The sequence below is a fragment of the Protopterus annectens genome, chromosome 16.part0 (assembly GCF_019279795.1).
Source record: "Protopterus annectens isolate FY-2018-M chromosome 16.part0, PAN1.0, whole genome shotgun sequence".
In the NCBI taxonomy this organism is placed as follows: Eukaryota; Metazoa; Chordata; order Ceratodontiformes; family Protopteridae; genus Protopterus; species Protopterus annectens.
Genome location: NC_056750.1, coordinates 871,778,524 through 871,798,274, shown reverse-complemented (window position 1 = coordinate 871,798,274; position 19,751 = coordinate 871,778,524). Strand labels below are relative to the sequence as shown.

The 19,751-nt window shown below is 40.7% G+C and overlaps 1 protein-coding gene across 1 annotated transcript in view; it reads right to left on the bottom strand.

Moving 5' to 3' along the window:
* NDRG2 (NDRG family member 2) overlaps window positions 1-19,751 on the bottom strand; it is a 2,287,731-nt gene that overhangs the window by 79,606 nt on the left and 2,188,374 nt on the right. Inside the window, exon 12 of the mRNA XM_044058563.1 lies at window positions 4,937-4,984. Within this exon, the coding sequence (XP_043914498.1) occupies window positions 4,937-4,984 (48 nt within the window). The remainder of the gene's footprint in view (window positions 1-4,936; window positions 4,985-19,751) is intronic.

Here is a 19,751-nt window from a genome sequence, read left to right as displayed (position 1 = left end):
TTTGTATTGTCTGCAGAATGCAATTACTGGTCCCAGGCACTTTGTAAAGACCCTGGGTGCAGCAGATAAGCCAAGGGGCAGTGCAGAGAATTGGTAATGCATTGAACCTGCCTTGAATCTTAGGTATCTTCTGCATGATTGTCTGATTGGTATATGCAGGTATGCCTCTTTTAGGTCTAAAGTCACAAGCCATGCGTTCTTGCCCAGCATGGGCAGAAGCTGCTGCAAAGTCAACATTTTGAATTTTGGTATATCCAGGAAAGTGTTCAGAATAGATAGGTCCAGTATTGGTCTCCAGGCCTTGTCCTTTCTGGGTACCAAGAACAGTCTTGAGTAAAACCCTTGTCCCTGCTCTTGATCTGGTACTAGTTGAATGGCCCCCATGTCCATGAGGGATGAGACTTGCTTTTGTGCCTCTGCCCATTGATTTTTTGGCAGATCTGGCCAGCCGTTTGCCTTTGGCAGGGTATGGAAATGGAACTTGTAGCCTTGTGACACTATGTTTAGAACCCACTTGTCCTGGGTTATGATGTGCCAATTTTGAGCAAAAAGTGCTAATTTTTCCCCTAAGGGTGCTGCCAGAAGATAAGTGCTTGGTGCAGGCAGGGGGAAGTCATTGAGACTGTTTTCTGTATGTTTGTGATCTATCTTCTCCAGCTTTGGAGGTAGAAGTACCCCATTGCTTGGGCCTGTAAGAACCTTGCGCCTGGTCTGTCTGACACAGGAAAGGTCCAGTTTTTTGTAGGCCAGTGTCTACTAAACCTAGGTGGCTGTACTTGTAAAAAATCTTTGACAGTTTGCATAGATTTTGCTTTGTCCTCCATTTTCTTTAACACCTCTTCTGCCTTAACACCAAACAAAGTATCATGCTGTAAAGGTGCATCTAGTAATTTAACTTTAACATCGTCAGGCAGATTTTGTTCCTTTAACCAAGCATGCCTCCTAATTACAGAACCCGTAGCTGCGGCCCTGCAGGAGGCCTCCAAAGAATCAAAACCACATTGCAAGGTTTGTTTTCCAACTTGTTCTGCTGCATACAATAAATCCTGCATTTCCTTGTTTTCTGCACATTCAGAATTTAACAGCATTTTCTGTTTAAGCAATCCCATGACATGTTGCTGATACTTAAGCATATGAAATTAACAGTTTAAAGCCCTTACAGCCAAAGTTGCAGATATGTAAACCTTTTTCCCCATCTATCCAGTGCCCTTGAATCTCTGTCAGAGGGGGTTGGGTTTTTTGCCATGGAAGCCTTAACTCCCTTTGGACCCTGTGAAATAGTTTCTGGGTCAGCAGCAGGGTTTTTAAAAATAAATTTGTTTCCTTGCTTTAGAAGGTGCTTTAGTCTTTGTCTTTGAAGCTGAGGTTGTTTTAATGTAAAGATGTTTAGGTCTGAATACACCCTCAGAAGCCAGTACCTGCTCAGCGGCTCCGGACCCATCTGAGGGATTAGCGTCCGAGGATCCAATACCTTGGGTATCCAGCGGCATGGCCGACTCCACGTGGGAGTCAGTAGCGGCCTGCGACTCTAAAGTAGCAGGCATCAGAGGCTGAGAAAGTGCCTCACTGAGAACCAGTGACTGGCTTAGGAGAAGCTTCGTCGTCGGTTTTGGGCCTCGGTTGTTTTTCTCTATCCTTTTCTTTGCGTTTTTTGTAAACTCCAGTAGTCGGATGGCTATCCGACGACATTTCAGGATAATTAAACTGGCATCCAAAAAAGTTTACAGCAAAATCATACCAATGCTTAATAGGGTGTTGGTTAAATCTAGCACAAAACTGACAACCAGTAACGTTGTGATCAAGGACTCAGCAAGGAATACAGTAAGAATGAAAATCCTTATAAAGTATATGCTTACCACAAGAAATACAATTATTAACTTTTTCTGACATCGGTCTGGAGCAAGAAAAAAGTTTCCCCAACGGGGTACTTAGCTTTATTGAAGACTTTGGATCTGAAACTCAAACACGAAAATCTCAGGAGTCGGCCGACCGGCACTTGCGAACTGCTTCTGCTTCGGGCACCGCGCGGCAAGAAAGACTGGAGAAAATGGCATCGGCTACTTCTTTTATACCCCTGATGACCTGACGTCAGGGAAGGGGCGACAGCAGTCGACGCAGGACCAAAGACTTTGGAATTCAGGCCGGCTGAGGGCAACCTGCCAGCAGGATTACCCAAATGTAATGACTGCAACAGTGAAACACGAAGAATATCCTGTGTCCCACTGACACACAGGAAACATAATGCTTCTTTAATAAAAACAGCATTTTATATTTTACTGTGTCGTCCATTTTTAAAATTAGTTGTTTTTGGGGTGGTGAATCTCAAACTGTGTACAAAAATCAGTTTTCTTTCCTGTGGCTATAAAAAAACAGAAGTATAAAGGAAGTTCCGCATCTGTAAACAGCGTGTCATTCCTCCCTTTCTTATTCCACTCAGAAGCACTAGGAACTCAGCCATGAACACTAACATTAACCGTATCTAACAAGTGCCCTTAAGGCACACAGCAGCATTAATGGATTAGGCATGTAGGAAGGCAGAGTGCATGTAAACTGCTGACATTTATGCTTTATGGTTCCATTTTTCATTACTTGCAGCATTTATTTCACTAGTACTTCATTCTACAGAAAAATATTTAACCCCAAGTTTGGCATAATGTTAAGATCTTTACCTCAGACATACAAGGTACAGGGTTTGATTCTGATGATTGGCTAGGTTTATAACAGTCTGCAGACACCTGCAAATTAATCAATAGTTTTACTAATAAAAGACATGAAACAAAACTAAACAAATCTAAGTATAGGATGCTGCATGACAGAATCCCATATAAACTCAGGAATCTGATTGTAATAATAACTGATGGCATGATTGAACATAACAGGTTACAATATAACAAGTGACATATATATAACAAATGTCATGGTTGAACATAATGGGTGACGATATAAAAAGTGATGAAATAGTTGAACATAATAGGTGACAATATAACAACTGATGACATGGTTGGACATTATAGGTGACAAAATAACAACTGATGAGATGGTTGATCATAATAGATGACAATATAACAAGTGACAAAATGGTCAACTAATAATAATAAAAAATAATAGGTGACAATATAACAACTGATGAGATGGTCGAACATAATAGGTGACAATATAACTGATGAAATGGTCAAATATAATAGGTGACAATATAACAAGGAATGATATGGTCAAACATAATAGGTGACAATATAACAAGTGATGACATAGTCGAACATAACAGGTGACAATATAACTGATGAGATGTTTGAACATAATAGGTGACAGTATAACAAGTGATGACATAGTCGAAAATAACAGGTGACAATATAACAACTGATGAGATGTTTGAACATAATAGGTGACAATATAACAAGTGATGACATAGTTGAACATAACAGGTGACAATATAACAACTGATGAGATGTTTGAACATAATAGGTGACAATATAACAAGTGATGACATAGTCGAACATAACAGGTGACAATATAACAACTGATGAGATGTTTGAACATAAAAGGTGACAATATAACAAGTGATGACATAGTCGAACATAACAGGTGACAATATAACAACTGATGAGATGTTTGAACATAATAGGTGACAATATAACAAGTGATGACATAGTTGAACATAACAGGTGACAATATAACAACTGATGAGATGTTTGAACATAATAGGTGACAATATAACAAGTGATGACATAGTCGAACATAACAGGTGACAATATAACAACTGATGAGATGTTTGAACATAAAAGGTGACAATATAACAAGTGATGACATAGTCGAACATAACAGGTGACAATATAACAACAACATAATAGGTGACAATAGCGGCTTTCGATTCTCATCGTCCTCGTCACCACTGCAGTGATGGAGAAGGCTCTGTTCCAGGACTGCTTCTTTTTGGCATCATTTTCACAGATGACATAGCTAATTCCAGTTGTGGCTCCCCAGTTAGGTAGATGACTACAAACATGGCAGCCCTTCTGACAGTGCTTTGCATTATGAGTGAATGCACAATAACACTGACATTGCCGTCAGTCTCAAAAATGAAGCATTACAGCATGGGGTACCCCCCTCCATCACAACCACAGCTTTATACTTTACTGTCAACAACTAAAAGTTGACAAAACAGTAACAGATCTTGGAGTCCTTATAGATGATGGCCTTATAGCTGCTACCATCTGCAACTCATGGAGAATTACATACCTGATTATGCAAAGGGGGTTGAGAGCTGTGCCTCCTTTATATCAGACCAGTAAAAAAATACTGCATTCTAATCCATAACATACTTATGCACCATCTGCTGCAACCAGACTAGGTACGAATAAAGTCTAAATACCCTGCATCTAGCATGAACTTATTTGGTTTCACACAACTACCTAACAGTCCTCCACATTATATAAAATACAGCAATTTCCCTATTGGACTGGATCCTAGTATCAGACCCTAGCAAATGCACCACCACAATATCTGACTGTATCTGTGATCATCTCCCAGTCTATAAAACCACACATCCAGTTAAACAGCATGTTTATAAAACAACATATAACCTTTCCAACTTTAACCCTATCATCTACTAACTGGAATACCCTAAAAATCCTCCCCTTAGAAGATGCTGTGAATGAATTCAGTACAATATCCTGAATAGTCTTGGACCTCCTAGAAGTGGCTAAAAACAAATAATGCAATTTGGCTACCAAAAATAGAAGAATGCTAAGCCAGGATAGAGAAAAAGATTGGAACGAATGGTAAAAGTATAAAACACCACAGTATCTTAAAAATGTCAGAATGCTTCTCCATCATACTACGGTCATACTAAAAGGCAAATTAATGAAGACACAAACTTTCACAATAACAGAAAGAACCTAAAAGTACGCAAGTCTTTTTAAGCCTGCTAAAGACTTACCTTCAGGAAGGAGGTGTTGGTTGGGTCAAGTTTTGCATTACATTCCACCTGCAAAGGAAAATGAACAAGAGCAATAATAATAAGATGCCAAAATACTTCCACATTCCTGCTGAAATCTGCAACTAACACTCATTTTTGCAGCATTCTCCTAAATTATACAGGTCTCTCTTGTAACAAGATTTCATTTAGGTTACATTGTTCTTCTCTTGAATGAGAAAACCGCTCCTTTCACAATATTTGTTATCTCCTGTAAAGAAAAAGTACAGTTGTGTATACTTACCATAAATGTAGATGTTCGAGTGTAGTCACTGTTGCAGTCATCACATTTGGGTTATCTGCTTGCAGTAGCCCTCAGTCAGCCTGATTATCAAAGTCTTGGGTCGTGCGTCAGTTGCTGTCTCTTCTTCCGTGACGTCAGGTAGACAGGGGTATAAAGCATGCAGCTGACGCCATTACATCAGTTTTTCTTGCCCCAGATGTCAGGTGCCTCCATAATGGGAAGCAATTATATATACAAGGTTGGGTCTACTTCTATTCACTGACTCCCATTTCGTCGAACTTTCATTTCACTGAAACTTCATTACATCGACAAGCATTTTAGGTGGGGGGCTGTGCCCCCCACACCCCCCTACTATATATATCAACTCTAGGGTCGCACAACATTGGGGAAGGGGGCAAATGCTTGTCGATGTAATGAAGTTTCAGTGAAATAAAAGTTTGATGAAATGGGAGTCAGTGAATAGAAGTAGACCCACAAGGTTACACCTCCAACAAAAAAGCAAATACACCAAAAAGCTTTAAGCATAGTAAACAAGAACAGAGGTATAGCCAAAAGAAGTTGGGGGGCTGGAGGGAGGGTAACTAGGGCTGCAACAGTGAGTACACTAGAACAACTACATTTATGGTGAGTGTACACAACTGTACTATGTTCTTCGTGTTTCACTGCTACAGTCATCACATTTGGGTAGATTCCCAAAGCTAAAGATGGGAGGAGGAACTTAGATAGCATTAGGACCAGCTATAAGGCCCTGCAAGACTGCAGTGGCAAAGCCACCTCTGGATTTAAAGAAAATTGGCAAATGGAAATGCTTGGTGAAGGTATGTACAGAACTCCCAGCAGCAGCTTCTAGGATGTCCCTGGTAGGGACACCTCTGAGAAAGGCTGTAGAGGTAGATGCAGCCCTGGTTGAATGTGGTCTTATTCCCTGTGGGGTAGGTTTTCCATGGTGCTTACAGCAGAAATTAATGCAATGGCCTATCCATTTAGAAATGGTTTGCTTTGAAATGGCCTGCCCCTCTGCCCCTTCAAGCAAATGCCACCAGCAGCTTTTCAGATTTTCTTTGAGGTTTAGTCCTGTCCAAGTAAAATCTAACTTGTCTGTGCACATCTAAGGAGTGCAGTATCTGTGTATCTGTTTGTTCTGTGGATTAGAAAAGAAGGTTGGCAAATGAATGGATTAAGAGCCACACTGGATACCACCTTGGGCATGAAGGAGGGATTGGTCCTGAGGGACAACTTCTCTGCATGAAAGATGATGAAAGGCTCCACTGCCATAAGGGTCTGTAATTCAGACACCCTTGTTGCTGAAGTGATGGCTAAAAGGAAGGCTGTTTTCCAAGAAAAGAATTTCAACTCTACATTTGCAGCTGGCTCAAAAGGTGGTAGAGTGAGTTTTTCCAATACAAATTTAAGGTCCCAGGCCGGAGTTGGGGCTCTCCTGGGTGGTCTTAAGTTTTTGGCCCCTCTGAGGAACTGCTTGAGCAGTGGATGAGAGAAGAGGGGTGGTTCTCTGTTGTAATGAGCTGAAATGGCTGAGGCATGAATTTTGATGGAGGAAAAGGAAAGGCCCTTGTGAAGCATCTCAATTAAGTATTGAAGAATCTGAGGTAAATTGGGCTCTGCTGTGCCCATCCCGAGTTTGGTTCCAGGAACAGAATCTTTTCCATTTTTCAGCATAAGATTTTCTAGTACTAGGCCTCCTTATCTCCAGGATGACATCCAACACTTGCTTGAGTGAGGGACGGTGACAGAGAGATCAGGTAATTAGCCAGGCTGCCAGGTTCAGGGTTTGAAGCTGAGGGGGGCAGAATCTGGCCCTCTTACTGGGACAGCAGGGTAGGGGTCTGAGGCAGGTGCCATGGTGCTAGCAGTGACACACTACGCAAGAGGGGATACCAGTGCTGGCGAGGCCAGTCTGGCACAATCAGTATTGTCCTTGGTTTGTCCTGTTTGATCTTTAGCAGAACCTTCGAGAGGACAGGCAGCGGGGGAAAGGCATAAACTGTGAGGCTTTCCCAGGTAAAGGACAGGGCATCCACTTTCCAAGATTGGGAGTCCTTGTGCAGAATTTGTCCAACTGGTAGTTCTGAGGGGAGGCAAACAGGTCTATCTCTGGAGTCCCCCATTTGTTCCTCAAGAGGTTGAATATTTTTGGTTCCAGTTTCCATTCATGTGGGTCCATGAGATTTCTGCTTGGGTCGTCTGCCAGTGAATTTAGTTTGCCAGGCTGTGTTCCACAGAGCCATTGCTAGTCTGCAGAGAGGGTACGAGTGGGTTCCCCTGCTTGTTTATGTACCACATAACTGTGGTGTTGTCTGTCTTTACCAATAATTGTCCTGGAAGAATGTGATCTTTGAAGGCTGTCAGGGAATTCTGTACAGCTAACATTTCTTTTTGGTTGATATGCAGGTGCATCTGACTCGGGTTCCATTTGCCCTGAATGCACTGCCCTGCCAAGTGAGCCCCCCAGGCATAGTCTGATGTGTCTGTAGTCAGGGTTTGGGCAGCAGAGGGTAGATTGACAGGGAGCCCCTTGTTGAGGTGGCAGGCCTCTGTCCACCAAAGGAACTCTGTCTTTATACATTGATTCCAGGTCGTGAGAAGTTTGACACCATAGGCTTTTTAGATACCACTGTAGTTTCCTCATATGCAGTCTTGCATATGGAATTAGTGGCCATGAACCCCACGGCTTGCAGGATTTTCCTTACAGATAGCTGGGTCTTTGTGGCCAGTAGTTTGAAGTAGGCTGTCAAATAAACTTGTTTCTCTGGCGTGAGATTTGCCATCTGGGAAGTTGTGTTCAAGCTTGCTCCCAGGAATACAACCTGTTGGCAGGGTACTAGATGAGATTTATTTTCATTTATGGTGCACCCCAGTGAGGTAGAAGTTTCTTTACAAATGCCAGATGTTCTACTAGCAAGTCCTGGCTTTCTGCCTGAATCAGACAATCGTCCAGGTATGGGTATATTTGAATATTTATCTGCATGCAAATTGGAGCAAGCTGGAGCTTGACACTTTGTGAATACCCTGGGCGCAGTAGATAAGCCAAAGGGAAGTGCAGAGAACTGATAGTGCATGAAGCCTGCTCTGAAGCATAGGTATTTCCTGCAAGATTCCCTTACTGGAATGTGCAGGTAATCTTCCTTTAAGTCCAAGGTTGCCAACCAGGCATCTTTGCCCAGCATAGGAAGCAGCTGATGAAGTGTTAGCATTTTGAATTTTGGGATTACCAAAAAGGTGTTTAGAATAGAAAGATCCAGGATAGGACACCAGGAGCTGTCTTTTCTGGGTACCAGGAAAAGTCTTGAGTAAAGCCTTGTCCCCTTTCTTCTGCTGGGACAGGCTGAATAGCCCTGATATTTAGAAGAGAGAGAACTTGCTGTTGAGCCTCTGCCCACTGATTTGGGGGTAGATCTGGCCAACCATTTGGGGTTGGTAAGGTGTGGAAGTGGAATCTGTATTCTTGGAAAACTATATTTAAAACCCATTTGTCCTGGGTAATGAGTTCCCAGTTTTTTGCATGCAGGGTGATCTTTCCCCTTAAGGGAGCAGGCAGCTGAGCAGGGCTTGGAAGGGTTAAGGTTAAGCCATTGTGACATTTTTCCATAGGGGGGAGTCTTACTACTTCTAGCTTTGGAAGTGGGAGCTCCCCACTGCTTAGGCCTGTGTGTACCTTGAGACTGTGACCTAGGTGGTCTGCTGTTCCTGGGTTTGGACTGAGAAGGCCTGGAAGAGACTGGAAAGGACCAATTCTTAGAAGGCCAATGCCTACCAAATCTGGGAGGCTGTACTTGCAGGAAATCTTTTAACAGTTTGCATAGATTTAGCTTTTTCCTCCATCTTTTTAAGGACGACTTCTGCTTTGTTGCCAAACAGGTGGTCTTGGTTTATGGGATCATCCAGTAATTTAGCTTTAACATGATCTGGCAAGTGCTGCTCCTTAAGCCAAGCATTCCTTCTAAGTACAGACCCAGTGACAGCACCCCTGCAAGATGCCTCTAGAGAGTCAAAACCACATTGCAAAGTATGTTTACCAACTAGTTCCGCAGAATGCATTAAATCTTGTAATTCTTTATGCTCAGCACAATCAGGAATTAACATCATTTTCTGTTTAAGTAGTCCCACTATATTCTGTTGATACTTTAACACATGAAACTGTCAGTTTAAGGCCCTAATGGCGAAAGCAGCAGAAGTGTATACCTTCTTACCCCATTTGTCCAAGGCTCTGGAATCTCTATCAGAGGGGGTAGGGTTTTTGGCAGTAGTAGCCTTAATGCCTTTTGGTCCTTGGGAAATGGTATCTGGATCCGCAGTAGGATTCTTGAAGAGGAACTTGTGAGAGTCAGGTACTCTGTAATACCTGTCAGGTTTTCTGGGAGCTGGAGATAATGTGTCTGGGGCCAGGCTAGATTCCAAGAAGGCATCATCTACAATGTCCAGAACAGGAGGGATAGCTTGTGTTGAGGGAGAAATAGGAATTCCCTAAGCCTCTTTTTGGAGTCAGAGTAATCCTGGCTTTCCCAGTGGAAATGCTCCCTAAGAGAGTGCAAGGTTTCACCAAAAGAAAAATCTTCCGGAGGGGAATCAGAGGGAATGGAATCCTCTGCATCAGAATCCTCATAGGTAGATAAGGGCAAATCAGAAGAAACAGAAATTTCAGAATCCTGATCAGAAGGAAAATCAGTTCTGAGTCTCTTACAGGGAGAAGGCTGGATTCCCCTAATTAAAGTAATAAGGTCTTCAGCCATTCTTATCATTTGTTTTTTAGGCATGCAGTTTGGACGTTGGTTTTCTAGGCATGGGTCGAATTTTAGGCCTTGAAGAAGAGGATGGCGTCAATTTGAAATGCAAGTCTGTAGGACTGAATACACCCTCAGAAGCCGGTGCCTGCACAGCGGCTCTGGACCCATCCAAGGTAGAGACATCCACAGGTTCCATAGTCGAAGAAGCATCTCGCGGCATACTGGACTCCAAATGGGTCTCAGCAGAGGCCTGCGAATCTGAAGTAGCGGGTATCAGGAGCTGTGAAAGCACCTCACTGAGTACCGGCGAACTGGCGACTAGATTAACTGAAGCATCGTCGGCAGTTTTGGACCTATGCAGTCTGTCTCTGTCTTTATCTTTACATTGTTTTGGAATATCTGTAGTCAGATGGCTTATCAAAGACATTTCAAGATAGTTAAACTGAGTGCCAAAATAATTTGCTGTAAAAACAGACTGACGACGAATAGTTCAGGGGTTGAATAAAGCACAAAACCGACAGTGAGGGACGTCATCGTCTGGGCCTAGGCAAGGAAAGCAGTACGAATGAAAATCTTTATGAGGTATTTGCTTTCCACAGGTAAGACAATTGTTAACTTTTACTGACATCGGTTTAAGAGCAAGAAAAAGGATCCCCAACGGGGTACTTAGCTTTTTTGAAGACTTCGGTTCTGAAACTCGAAAATGAAAAGTCGTCCGACCAGCACTTGCGAACTGCTTCTTCTTCGGGCACCGAGCGGCAAGAAAGACTGATGTAATGGCGTCGGCTCCATGTTTTATACCCCTGATGACCTGACGTCATGGAAGAAGAGACAGCATCCGACGCAGGAATCCAAGATTCTGGTATTCCGGCCGGCTGAGGGCTACCTGCAGGCAGATAACTCAAATGTAATGACTGCAGCAGTGAAACATGAAGAACATCTTCTATCACCTAAACATAGTGTGAGTTTTTCTAGTGTGCAGGTTATTGACTCCTCAGATTACCTAGTCTAGTCTGAGGTGGCCTTAAGGGGGCTGAAAAGGACCAGTGTTTTGAGGGGCAATGCCTACTGAATCTTGGAGGCTGGACTTGCAAAAAATCTTTAACTGTCTGCATAGACTTAGCTTTTTCTTCCATCTTTTTTAGAATCTCTTCTGCTTTGGTGTCAAACAGATTTTCTTTGTTCAGCGGTACATCCAATAATTTTGAATTGACATGGTCTGGCAAGGTCTGTTCCTTAAGCCAAGCATGCCTTCAAAGTACAGAACCTGTGACTGCTGCCCTGTAGGATGCTTCTAGGGCGTCAAACCCATATTGCAGGGTATGCTTACTAACTTAGCATGCAGAATGCATATGCTCCTATAATTATTTATTATCTGCAAAGTCAGCGAAGGTAGATAGTTTTTGTTTAATAAATTCCATCATATGTTGCTGGTATTTCAGCCTGTGGAACTGACAATTTAATGCTCTAATGGCAAGAGTTGCAGAGGCGTATACTTTTTTACCCCATCTGTCTAAAGCTCAGGAATCCCTGTCCGAGTGGGAGGGATTCTTAGCTGTGGTTGCTTTTATTCCCTTAGGTCCTTGGGAGATGACCTCTGGGTCAGCAGTAGGATTTTTGAAAAGAAATGTGTGTGTGAGTCAGGGACTCTGTAGTACCTGTCAGGTTTCCTGGGAGCAGGAGGTAGAGTATCAGGAGTTAGACTGGATTCCATAAAAACATCATCCACAACATCCAAAATAGGAGGAAAAGTTAAGGATCTGTGCTGTGGTAAAGCTAAAAATGTCTTGAGTCTCTTTTTGGACTGAGGATAATCCTGGCATTCCCAAGGGAAATGCTCTCTCAAGATATGTATTTATTTATTTATATTTGTTGACCGGGAGTGTCCGACTGGACGTAGGTCCATTTTCAGTGGAGGCCCGGGGAGAAAAGCTCTACAGTTAAAATAAACAGACAGTAGTTACATTGGATTACATAGCGATTAACAATTTACATAGCAATTATTTACAACATATTTACAGATGAAGAATATAATACATCAGTAGACAACTAGAATCTTTATCTGTGAAGTACATAACAGACATTAACAAATGTTAAAATAAGAAGTTCCTGCTGTATAATAAGTACTGGCTTATGAGCATCTGAGCTTGCTATAATCAAGGTAGTTAGTGGAGTGGAAAGAAAGGTAGCGGTTGGATGGGGTGGGTGATATTAGAATGGGAGTTGCAAGGGCATAGCCAGCATGTTTTTAGGTGCACTTTTAGTAAAGTTTTGAAGTGGGTGCATGATGGTATGGAGGTAATTGTGGGTGGGAGGGAGTTCCATAATTTGGCTATGGTGCAAGAGAATAGTGCTTCACCAGCAGAGTTATTGGCTTTAGTGATCTGCAAGTGATTTTTGTTGTTGGATCTTAGTGGTCTGGTGGTGTGATAGAGTTGGAGTAGATTCTGGAGGGATGGGACATTTAGTGGATGGTTTACTAGTTTGTGGGTGAGTGAGAGTTGACACCATTGAAGGAGGTGAGGGAGTTCAAGCAAGTGAGAGACAGTGGTGACTACGGTAGGATGCCCCTGTGGTGAATTTGACAATTTTGTTGTAGCAGGTCTCTAGCTTGTTTAGATCGCATTGCCTTAGGTTGGTATATATTGGAGAGGCATAAAGTAGGGTGGAGATAAGGTGGGAATTTGCTATTGAAATCTTTGCTGCTTTGGTGAGAAGATGCTTATTTCGGTATAACGCTCCTAGTTTTTTGTGGACTTTTTTTATGGTCATGGATATGTGAATGTCAAATTTTAGTTTATTGTCTATTTCCACTCCTAGCAATTTGGTGTGTTCAGTTGGGTATATAGTGGTGTTGTCTTTTACTGTGATGTTAAAGTGAGAGTTGTTTTGAGTAAGTTTGGTGGGTTGGAAGATGAGTAGTTTAGTTTTGTTTGGGTTGAGTATTAATTGGGCATCGGATAACCAAGTTTCAACAGAGGAAATGGCTTCCTGTGTGACTTTTTGCAGTTTGGATAGGGACTGGGCTGAGCAGATGATGGTCGAGTCATCTGCGTATTGTATGAGTGTGCCATGTGTGGTGGCAGAGGCTAGATTATTTGTGAAAACAGAGAAGAGTAGGGGTCCAAGGATGGATCCTTGGGAAACCCCTATGGAGACAGGTAGTTGGGGAGATATGTCATTCTGCCATACAACGGATTGTTGGCGGTCAGACAGGTAACTCTGAAACCAGTTGGTGACTGATTGTGAGAAGGATAGGTTATTGAGGACAGAGATAAGTTGTTTGTGTGGGACCATGTCAAATGCTTTAGATAGGTCTAGGAAAGTAGCAGAGGAGAGATAGCCATTGTTTTTATGCTGAAGGATAGTGTTAGTAAAGGAGAGTAAGGCAGTGGTGGTGCTATGGTTTGGTCAGAAACCATGCTGAGTACTGGAAAGGAGGTTGTTAGTAAGGAGATAGTCTGAGACCTGAGTGTGTATGCATCTCTCTAGTATTTTGGAGAGTGGAGAGAGAATAGCTATGGGGCAGTAACTGATTAGTTCTGTGGAGGGTCCGCCTTTGTGGAGGAGAATTATATGTGATACTTTCCACAGTGTGGGAACATAACTTTCTGACAGAGATCGGTTAATCAAGATGGATACTGGGTAGGCCAGAGCATCAGCTGCGATTTGTAGGTATTCACCTGGGAGGTTGTCTGCTGTTAATTTGGTGGGTTTAAGTTTAGTTAAGAGTTTTTTTATGTTGGAGGTAGGTACAGGAGAAAAAGAGAAGGCAGTGGGGAGATTAGTAGTTGAAGGTGTGGGTTAAAGGGGAGGGGGGTTGTGTTGTTTAGCTAGTGATAGTATGGTTTGTGTGAAGTGTGTGTTGAATGAGGTAGCAATATTTTCTGAGGAGTGAGGGATGTTAGGAGGAAGGGTACTGACTTTACCTGGGTGGAGGATGGAGTTTATGGAGGACCAGAATTGTTTGGGGCTGTGTTCGGAGGAGTCTAGGGCAGACTGGTAGTATTGGAATTTGTCCTGTTTTATTAGCTTTTTGACTCTATTGCGTAGTTCTAGGAATTTCTGTCTAGTTGAGGGGGGTCTTGGTTTTGCACCAGTGCTCCCAGGCTTTATCCCTGTTTTTCATTTCTGACTTAGTGGTTTTCTGTAGCCACGGGGAGGGTTGTGCTTTGATTCTGGAAAGTCTTATGGGGGCATGGTAATTAAGGATGCTCAGGAAGGTAGTATTAAAAAATTCAATTGCGCCATCAAGACTGAGGTATTTTAGAGGATGCCAGTTACATTCTTTGAGGGATGAGATGAATGTAGGGTTTCACCAAAAGAAAAATCCTCTGGAGGAGAGGCAGAAGGAATGGATTCCTCTGCATCTGAATCCTCATAAGCAGATACAGGCATGTCTTCATAATCAGAAACCTCAGAGTTCTTGGATGCTTGGTCAGATAAAGCTGCTGAGAACAAGTCTCTTTTCCTTTTAGCAGGGGTAGGCTGGCTTCTCCTAATCAGCATGATAAGGTCTTCCGCCATTTTAAGCATCTGAGATTGAGGCATGGAAGCAGGCGCTTGAGGTTAAGTCTTCAGTTTTTTAGGTGTAGCTTGTACTCTGGGGCATTAGAAACTCTGTAGTTTTAGAAAGAACTGAAGATGCGAAAGAAGCCTTCGGTTTGTGTAGTGCGAAGAACTTCCTCAGAAGCCGGTGCCTGCACAGCGGCTCTGGACCCATCCAAGGTAGAGACATCCGCAGGTTCCATAGTCAAAGGAGAGTCTAGCGGCATACCAGACTCCAAACGGGTCTCGGTAGCGGCCTGTAAATCCACTGAAGCGGGGATCAGGGCCTGCGAAAGTGCCTCACTGAGTACTGGCGAACTGGTGACTAGCTTAACGGAAGGGTCGGCAGTTTTGGACCTGTGCGGTCTGTCTCTGTCTTTATCCTTACGTTTTTTCAGAAGATCGGTAGTCGGATGGCTTACTGAAGGCATTTCGGAATACGGGGATCAAGAGCAAAAGTATTTAGCTATGATAAGGGCCCAACAAGTTAATAGTTCAGGTGTTGAACAAAGAAGAAAACCAGCAGCGAGGGACGTCGTGGTCTGGGGCTAAACAGGTGATGCAGTAAGAATGGAAATCTCTGTGTGGTATTTGCTTTCCACAGGCGAGACAATTGTTAACTTGTTTTGACATCAGTTAGAGCAAGAAAAAAGGATCCCCAATGGGGTACTTAGCTTTAGAAGACTTCATCTTCAATTTTGGAAATGAAAAGTCAGGTAGCGGCTGACTGGCACTCGTGTGAATTGCTTCTGCTTTGGGCTCCTCTGCAAGAAAGATTGATGTAATGGCGTCGGCTGACTGTTTTTATGCCACTGATGACCTAACATCAGTCCTGGAGTGACAGCAACTGACACAGAAATACTAAGCCTCTAGTATTTGGGTCGACTGAGGGCTACCCCTGGCAGGATAACCCAAGTGTGATGACTGCAACAGTGAAACACAAAGAACATCAAAAGGTTGTGGAGTGAAACTGAGATCTCATCATACCTAGAAAAAAGTGTAGAAGAGCCCTAGGGGTAGACCTTCAGGGTTGGACAGTTTGGTTAGTAACATCCAGGTGGTGGGGCAACTATTGGATGTCAGAAAACATTGTTTTAGGTGACTCATGTCAAGAAGTCTGAGGGACATTCATTCAGGAATACAAAGGGACCATGTCTTGCTTGAGAGGCCAACAAATGTCAGATATTAGGAAGAGTACAACTGTACTGTTGTATTATTATTGCTGCAGTAACTATACTGTTGTATTATCATTGCTGCAGTAACTGTACTGTTGTATTATCATTGCTGCAGTAACTGTACTGTTGTATTATCATTGCTGCAGTAACTCTACTGTTGTATTTTAAATGTTTATTATTTGTTTAATATTGTCTGAATAACAAATTTCTAAAACTGAAACAAGACTTGTTGGGGAAATTATGACATATTATTTGTCACCAAAATTGGTTTAACCAAATAAGCAAGCCAATCTCTTTCCCAGGTTATAAGGGATATCATACACTGACAGCACGCAAGATGGGCGGTTGTGCATCTATTTTTGTGTCCACCAGATTAAACTCTGTACTACTGTTTGAAGAAAACATGCTTAAATTGCCAGCAATCAGAGGTGTTCTTGACAAGACAAGTTGGGACTTGGCTCTGGCCTGCAGACTTCCCACAACTCCAATGACTATGGACATCGCTTTATGTGAACAAATAAGAAGTAGGTTTTTGAATAATGTAAAGAGTAGCAGCCAATCACAAATAAGAAAAGGACCGGACCACAAATCTTATAAGCTTTCATTCGTTTAATATAACACCACGAACTTCATCAGAATAAATGCAAAAACATAAAACCATAAAACCACCCTTAAATACTTGACATGTGCAAAAAGCATCCAATGACAAAATGCTTCCAATAAATTATTTAAATTACCACTTTTGTGTCATAAAAATTAAAAAATGCAATTACCAATGTTAGCTATACTAAATAAAATAATAAACTGATACAGGTAAACACATATATATTACATAAATTGAAAAATGCAATTACCAATGTTAGCTATACTAAATAAAATAATAAACTGATACAGGTAAACACATATATATTACATATGAAAAAATAATAATGAAATAATAAAACTCAAACATTTTGCTAAAAAGCTTGTCATGAAAAACTGATCACTTTAAAGACCATATTTAAAGCCTTTGTAACTGCAGAAAACACTTAATATTAATGGACTCATTGCGTCCTGTGGTCTGCTCTTAAATCTGTCTGCCATCTAGTTTCTCTACATTCTAACAAGGCTTTAAAACTGCCCACCAAAGGACCACAAACCACCCTTTCCAGAACAAAGAATGTGAATTTCTTGAAACTACTGGATAGTGAAACATGACTTGCTAAAGCATTATTCCTATCCTTGTTTCTCAATGCCAAAACATGTTCATAAATCATTCTACTTAGTGACCTGATGGTTTTGCCCACATAAAAACTAGTGCATGAATTACACACTGCAAGGTAAACAATGCCATCAGAATCACAAGTGAACTTGTCATCTGCCCACAAACCTTTTTAGAATGTTTTAGTTGAACAGAACCTGAGTTGAGTTGACTATATATCTACACTGCCTGCAATGACCACAAGCAAAAGTCCCAACGGGGTCGTTACCACCAATGTCTGATCCTTTTCTTGTTCCCTCAAGGATACTTTCTATATTACAGACTAAAACATCTTTCTATTTATTTAGGTATAAACTATTAAGAGGTGATTTGATTTTCATTTTTTTTATTTTTTAAACATATAAACAAAAGAACATTTAATACAGCTGCAAATAGCAACAACGCAATTGTAAATAAAAGAAAGTATTTTTCCCCAAGGAAAATACGTACATACATCCATACAATATGTCTGTGATATGTTAAAAACAAACAGTGATACTCCAGAGAGTAAAGTTCAGTATAGTAAGTAGTAATATATCTTCTGTTGAAAAAAATCATTCAGACATAATATTTTTTCCAGGGCTTGTTGCCAAGTGTTTTAGAAAATAACCTACTTTCCTTTATTTTAGTTTCAGTTAAGGTTACTTTATTAAGGAACATAAAAATTCTTCAAAGGATGGTAGCGAAATGGATCCTCAACAACTAGTGATACTTTTCTTTGCCACTGCCAGAGTAGGCACAGATTCTCATTATGCAACTTGTGATTACCATTAATATTAAACAGAACGAACAACTAGTTAAAGAAAAGAATCAACCCATAAAGCTTTCATGACGTACTCTATGGAATTCCAAAAAAAGGACAATCAAATAATACATGCATCCAATCTTCTATGGAATTCCAAACAAAAGGACAATCAAATAACACATGCATCCAATCTTCTATGGAATTCCAAACAAAAGGACAATCAAATAACACATGCATCCAATCTTCTATGGAATTCCAAACAAAAGGACAATCAAATAATACATGCATCCAATCTTCTATGGAATTCCAAACAAAAGGACAATCAAATAATACATGCACCCAATCTTCTATGGAATTCCAAAAAAAGTTTCAAAGGAGGACAATCAAATAATACATGCATCCAATCTTCTATGGAATTCCAAACAAAAGGACAATCAAATAATACATGCATCCAATCTTCTATGGAATTCCAAACAAAAGGACAATCAAATAATACATGCATCCAATCTTCTATGGAATTCCAAAAAAAGTTTCAAAGGAGGACAATCAAATAATACATGCACCCAATCTTCTATGGAATTCCAAAAAAAGGACAATCAAATAATACATGCATCCAATCTTCTATGGAATTCCAAAAAAAGTTTCAAAGGAGGACAATCAAATAATACATGCATCCAATCTTCTATGGAATTCCAAAAAAAGTTTCAAAGGAGGACAATCAAATAATACATGCATCCAATCTTCTATGGAATTCCAAAAAAAGTTTCAAAGGAGGACAATCACATAATACATGCATCCAATCTTCTATGGAATTCCAAAAAAAGTTTCAAAGGAGGACAATCAAATAATAAATGCATCCAATCTTCTGTGGAATTCCAAAAAAAAGTTTCAAAGGAGGACAATCAAATAATACATGCATCCAATCTTCTATGGAATTCCAAAAAAAGTTTCAAAGGAGGACAATCAAATAATACATGCATCCAATCTTCTATTGAATTCCAAAAAAAGTTTCAAAGGAGGACAATCAAATAATACATGCATCCAATCTTCTATGGAATTCCAAAAAAAGTTTCAAAGGAGGACAATCACATAATACATGCATCCAATCTTCTATAGAATTCCAAAAAAAGTTTCAAAGGAGGACAATCAAATAATACATGCATCCAATCTTCTATGGAATTCCAAAAAAAAGTTTCAAAGGAGGACAATCACATAATACATGCATCCAATCTTCTATGGAATTAGTTTCAAAGGAGGACAATCAAATAATACATGCATCCAATCTTCTATGGAATTCCAAAAAAAAGTTTCAAAGGAGGACAATCAAATAATACATGCATCCAATCTTCTATGGAATTCCAAAAAAAGTTTCAAAGGAGGACAATTACATAATACATGCATCCAATCTTCTATGGAATTCCAAAAAAAGTTTCAAAGGAGGACAATCAAATAATACATGCATCCAATCTTCGATGGAATTCCAAAAAAAGTTTCAAAGGAGGATAATCACATAATACATGCATCCAATCTTCTATGGAATTCCAAAAAAAGTTTCAAAGGAGGACAATCAAATAATACATGCATCCAATCTTCTATGGAATTCCAAAAAAGGTTTCAAAGGAGGACAATCAAATAATACATGCATCCAATCTTCTATGGAATTCCAAACAAAAGGACAATCAAATAATACATGCATCCAATCTTCTATGGAATTCCAAAAAAAAGTTTCAAAGAAGAACAATCAAATAATACATGCATCCAATCTTCTATGGAATTCCAAAAAAAGTTTCAAAGAAGGACAATCAAATAATACATGCATCCAATCTTCTATGGAATTCCAAAAAAAAGTTTCAAAGGAGGACAATCAAATAATACATGCATCCAATCTTCTATGGAATTCCAAAAAAAAGTTTCAAAGGAGGACAATCAAATAATACATGCATCCAATCTTCTATGGAATTCCAAAAAAAAGTTTCAAAGGAGGACAATCAAATAATACATGCATCCAATCTGCATTACAAATCTTGGTACACCGCCAACATTCACTGGTGCTGTTTTTATTTATTTTGTCCATTCTATTTGGAG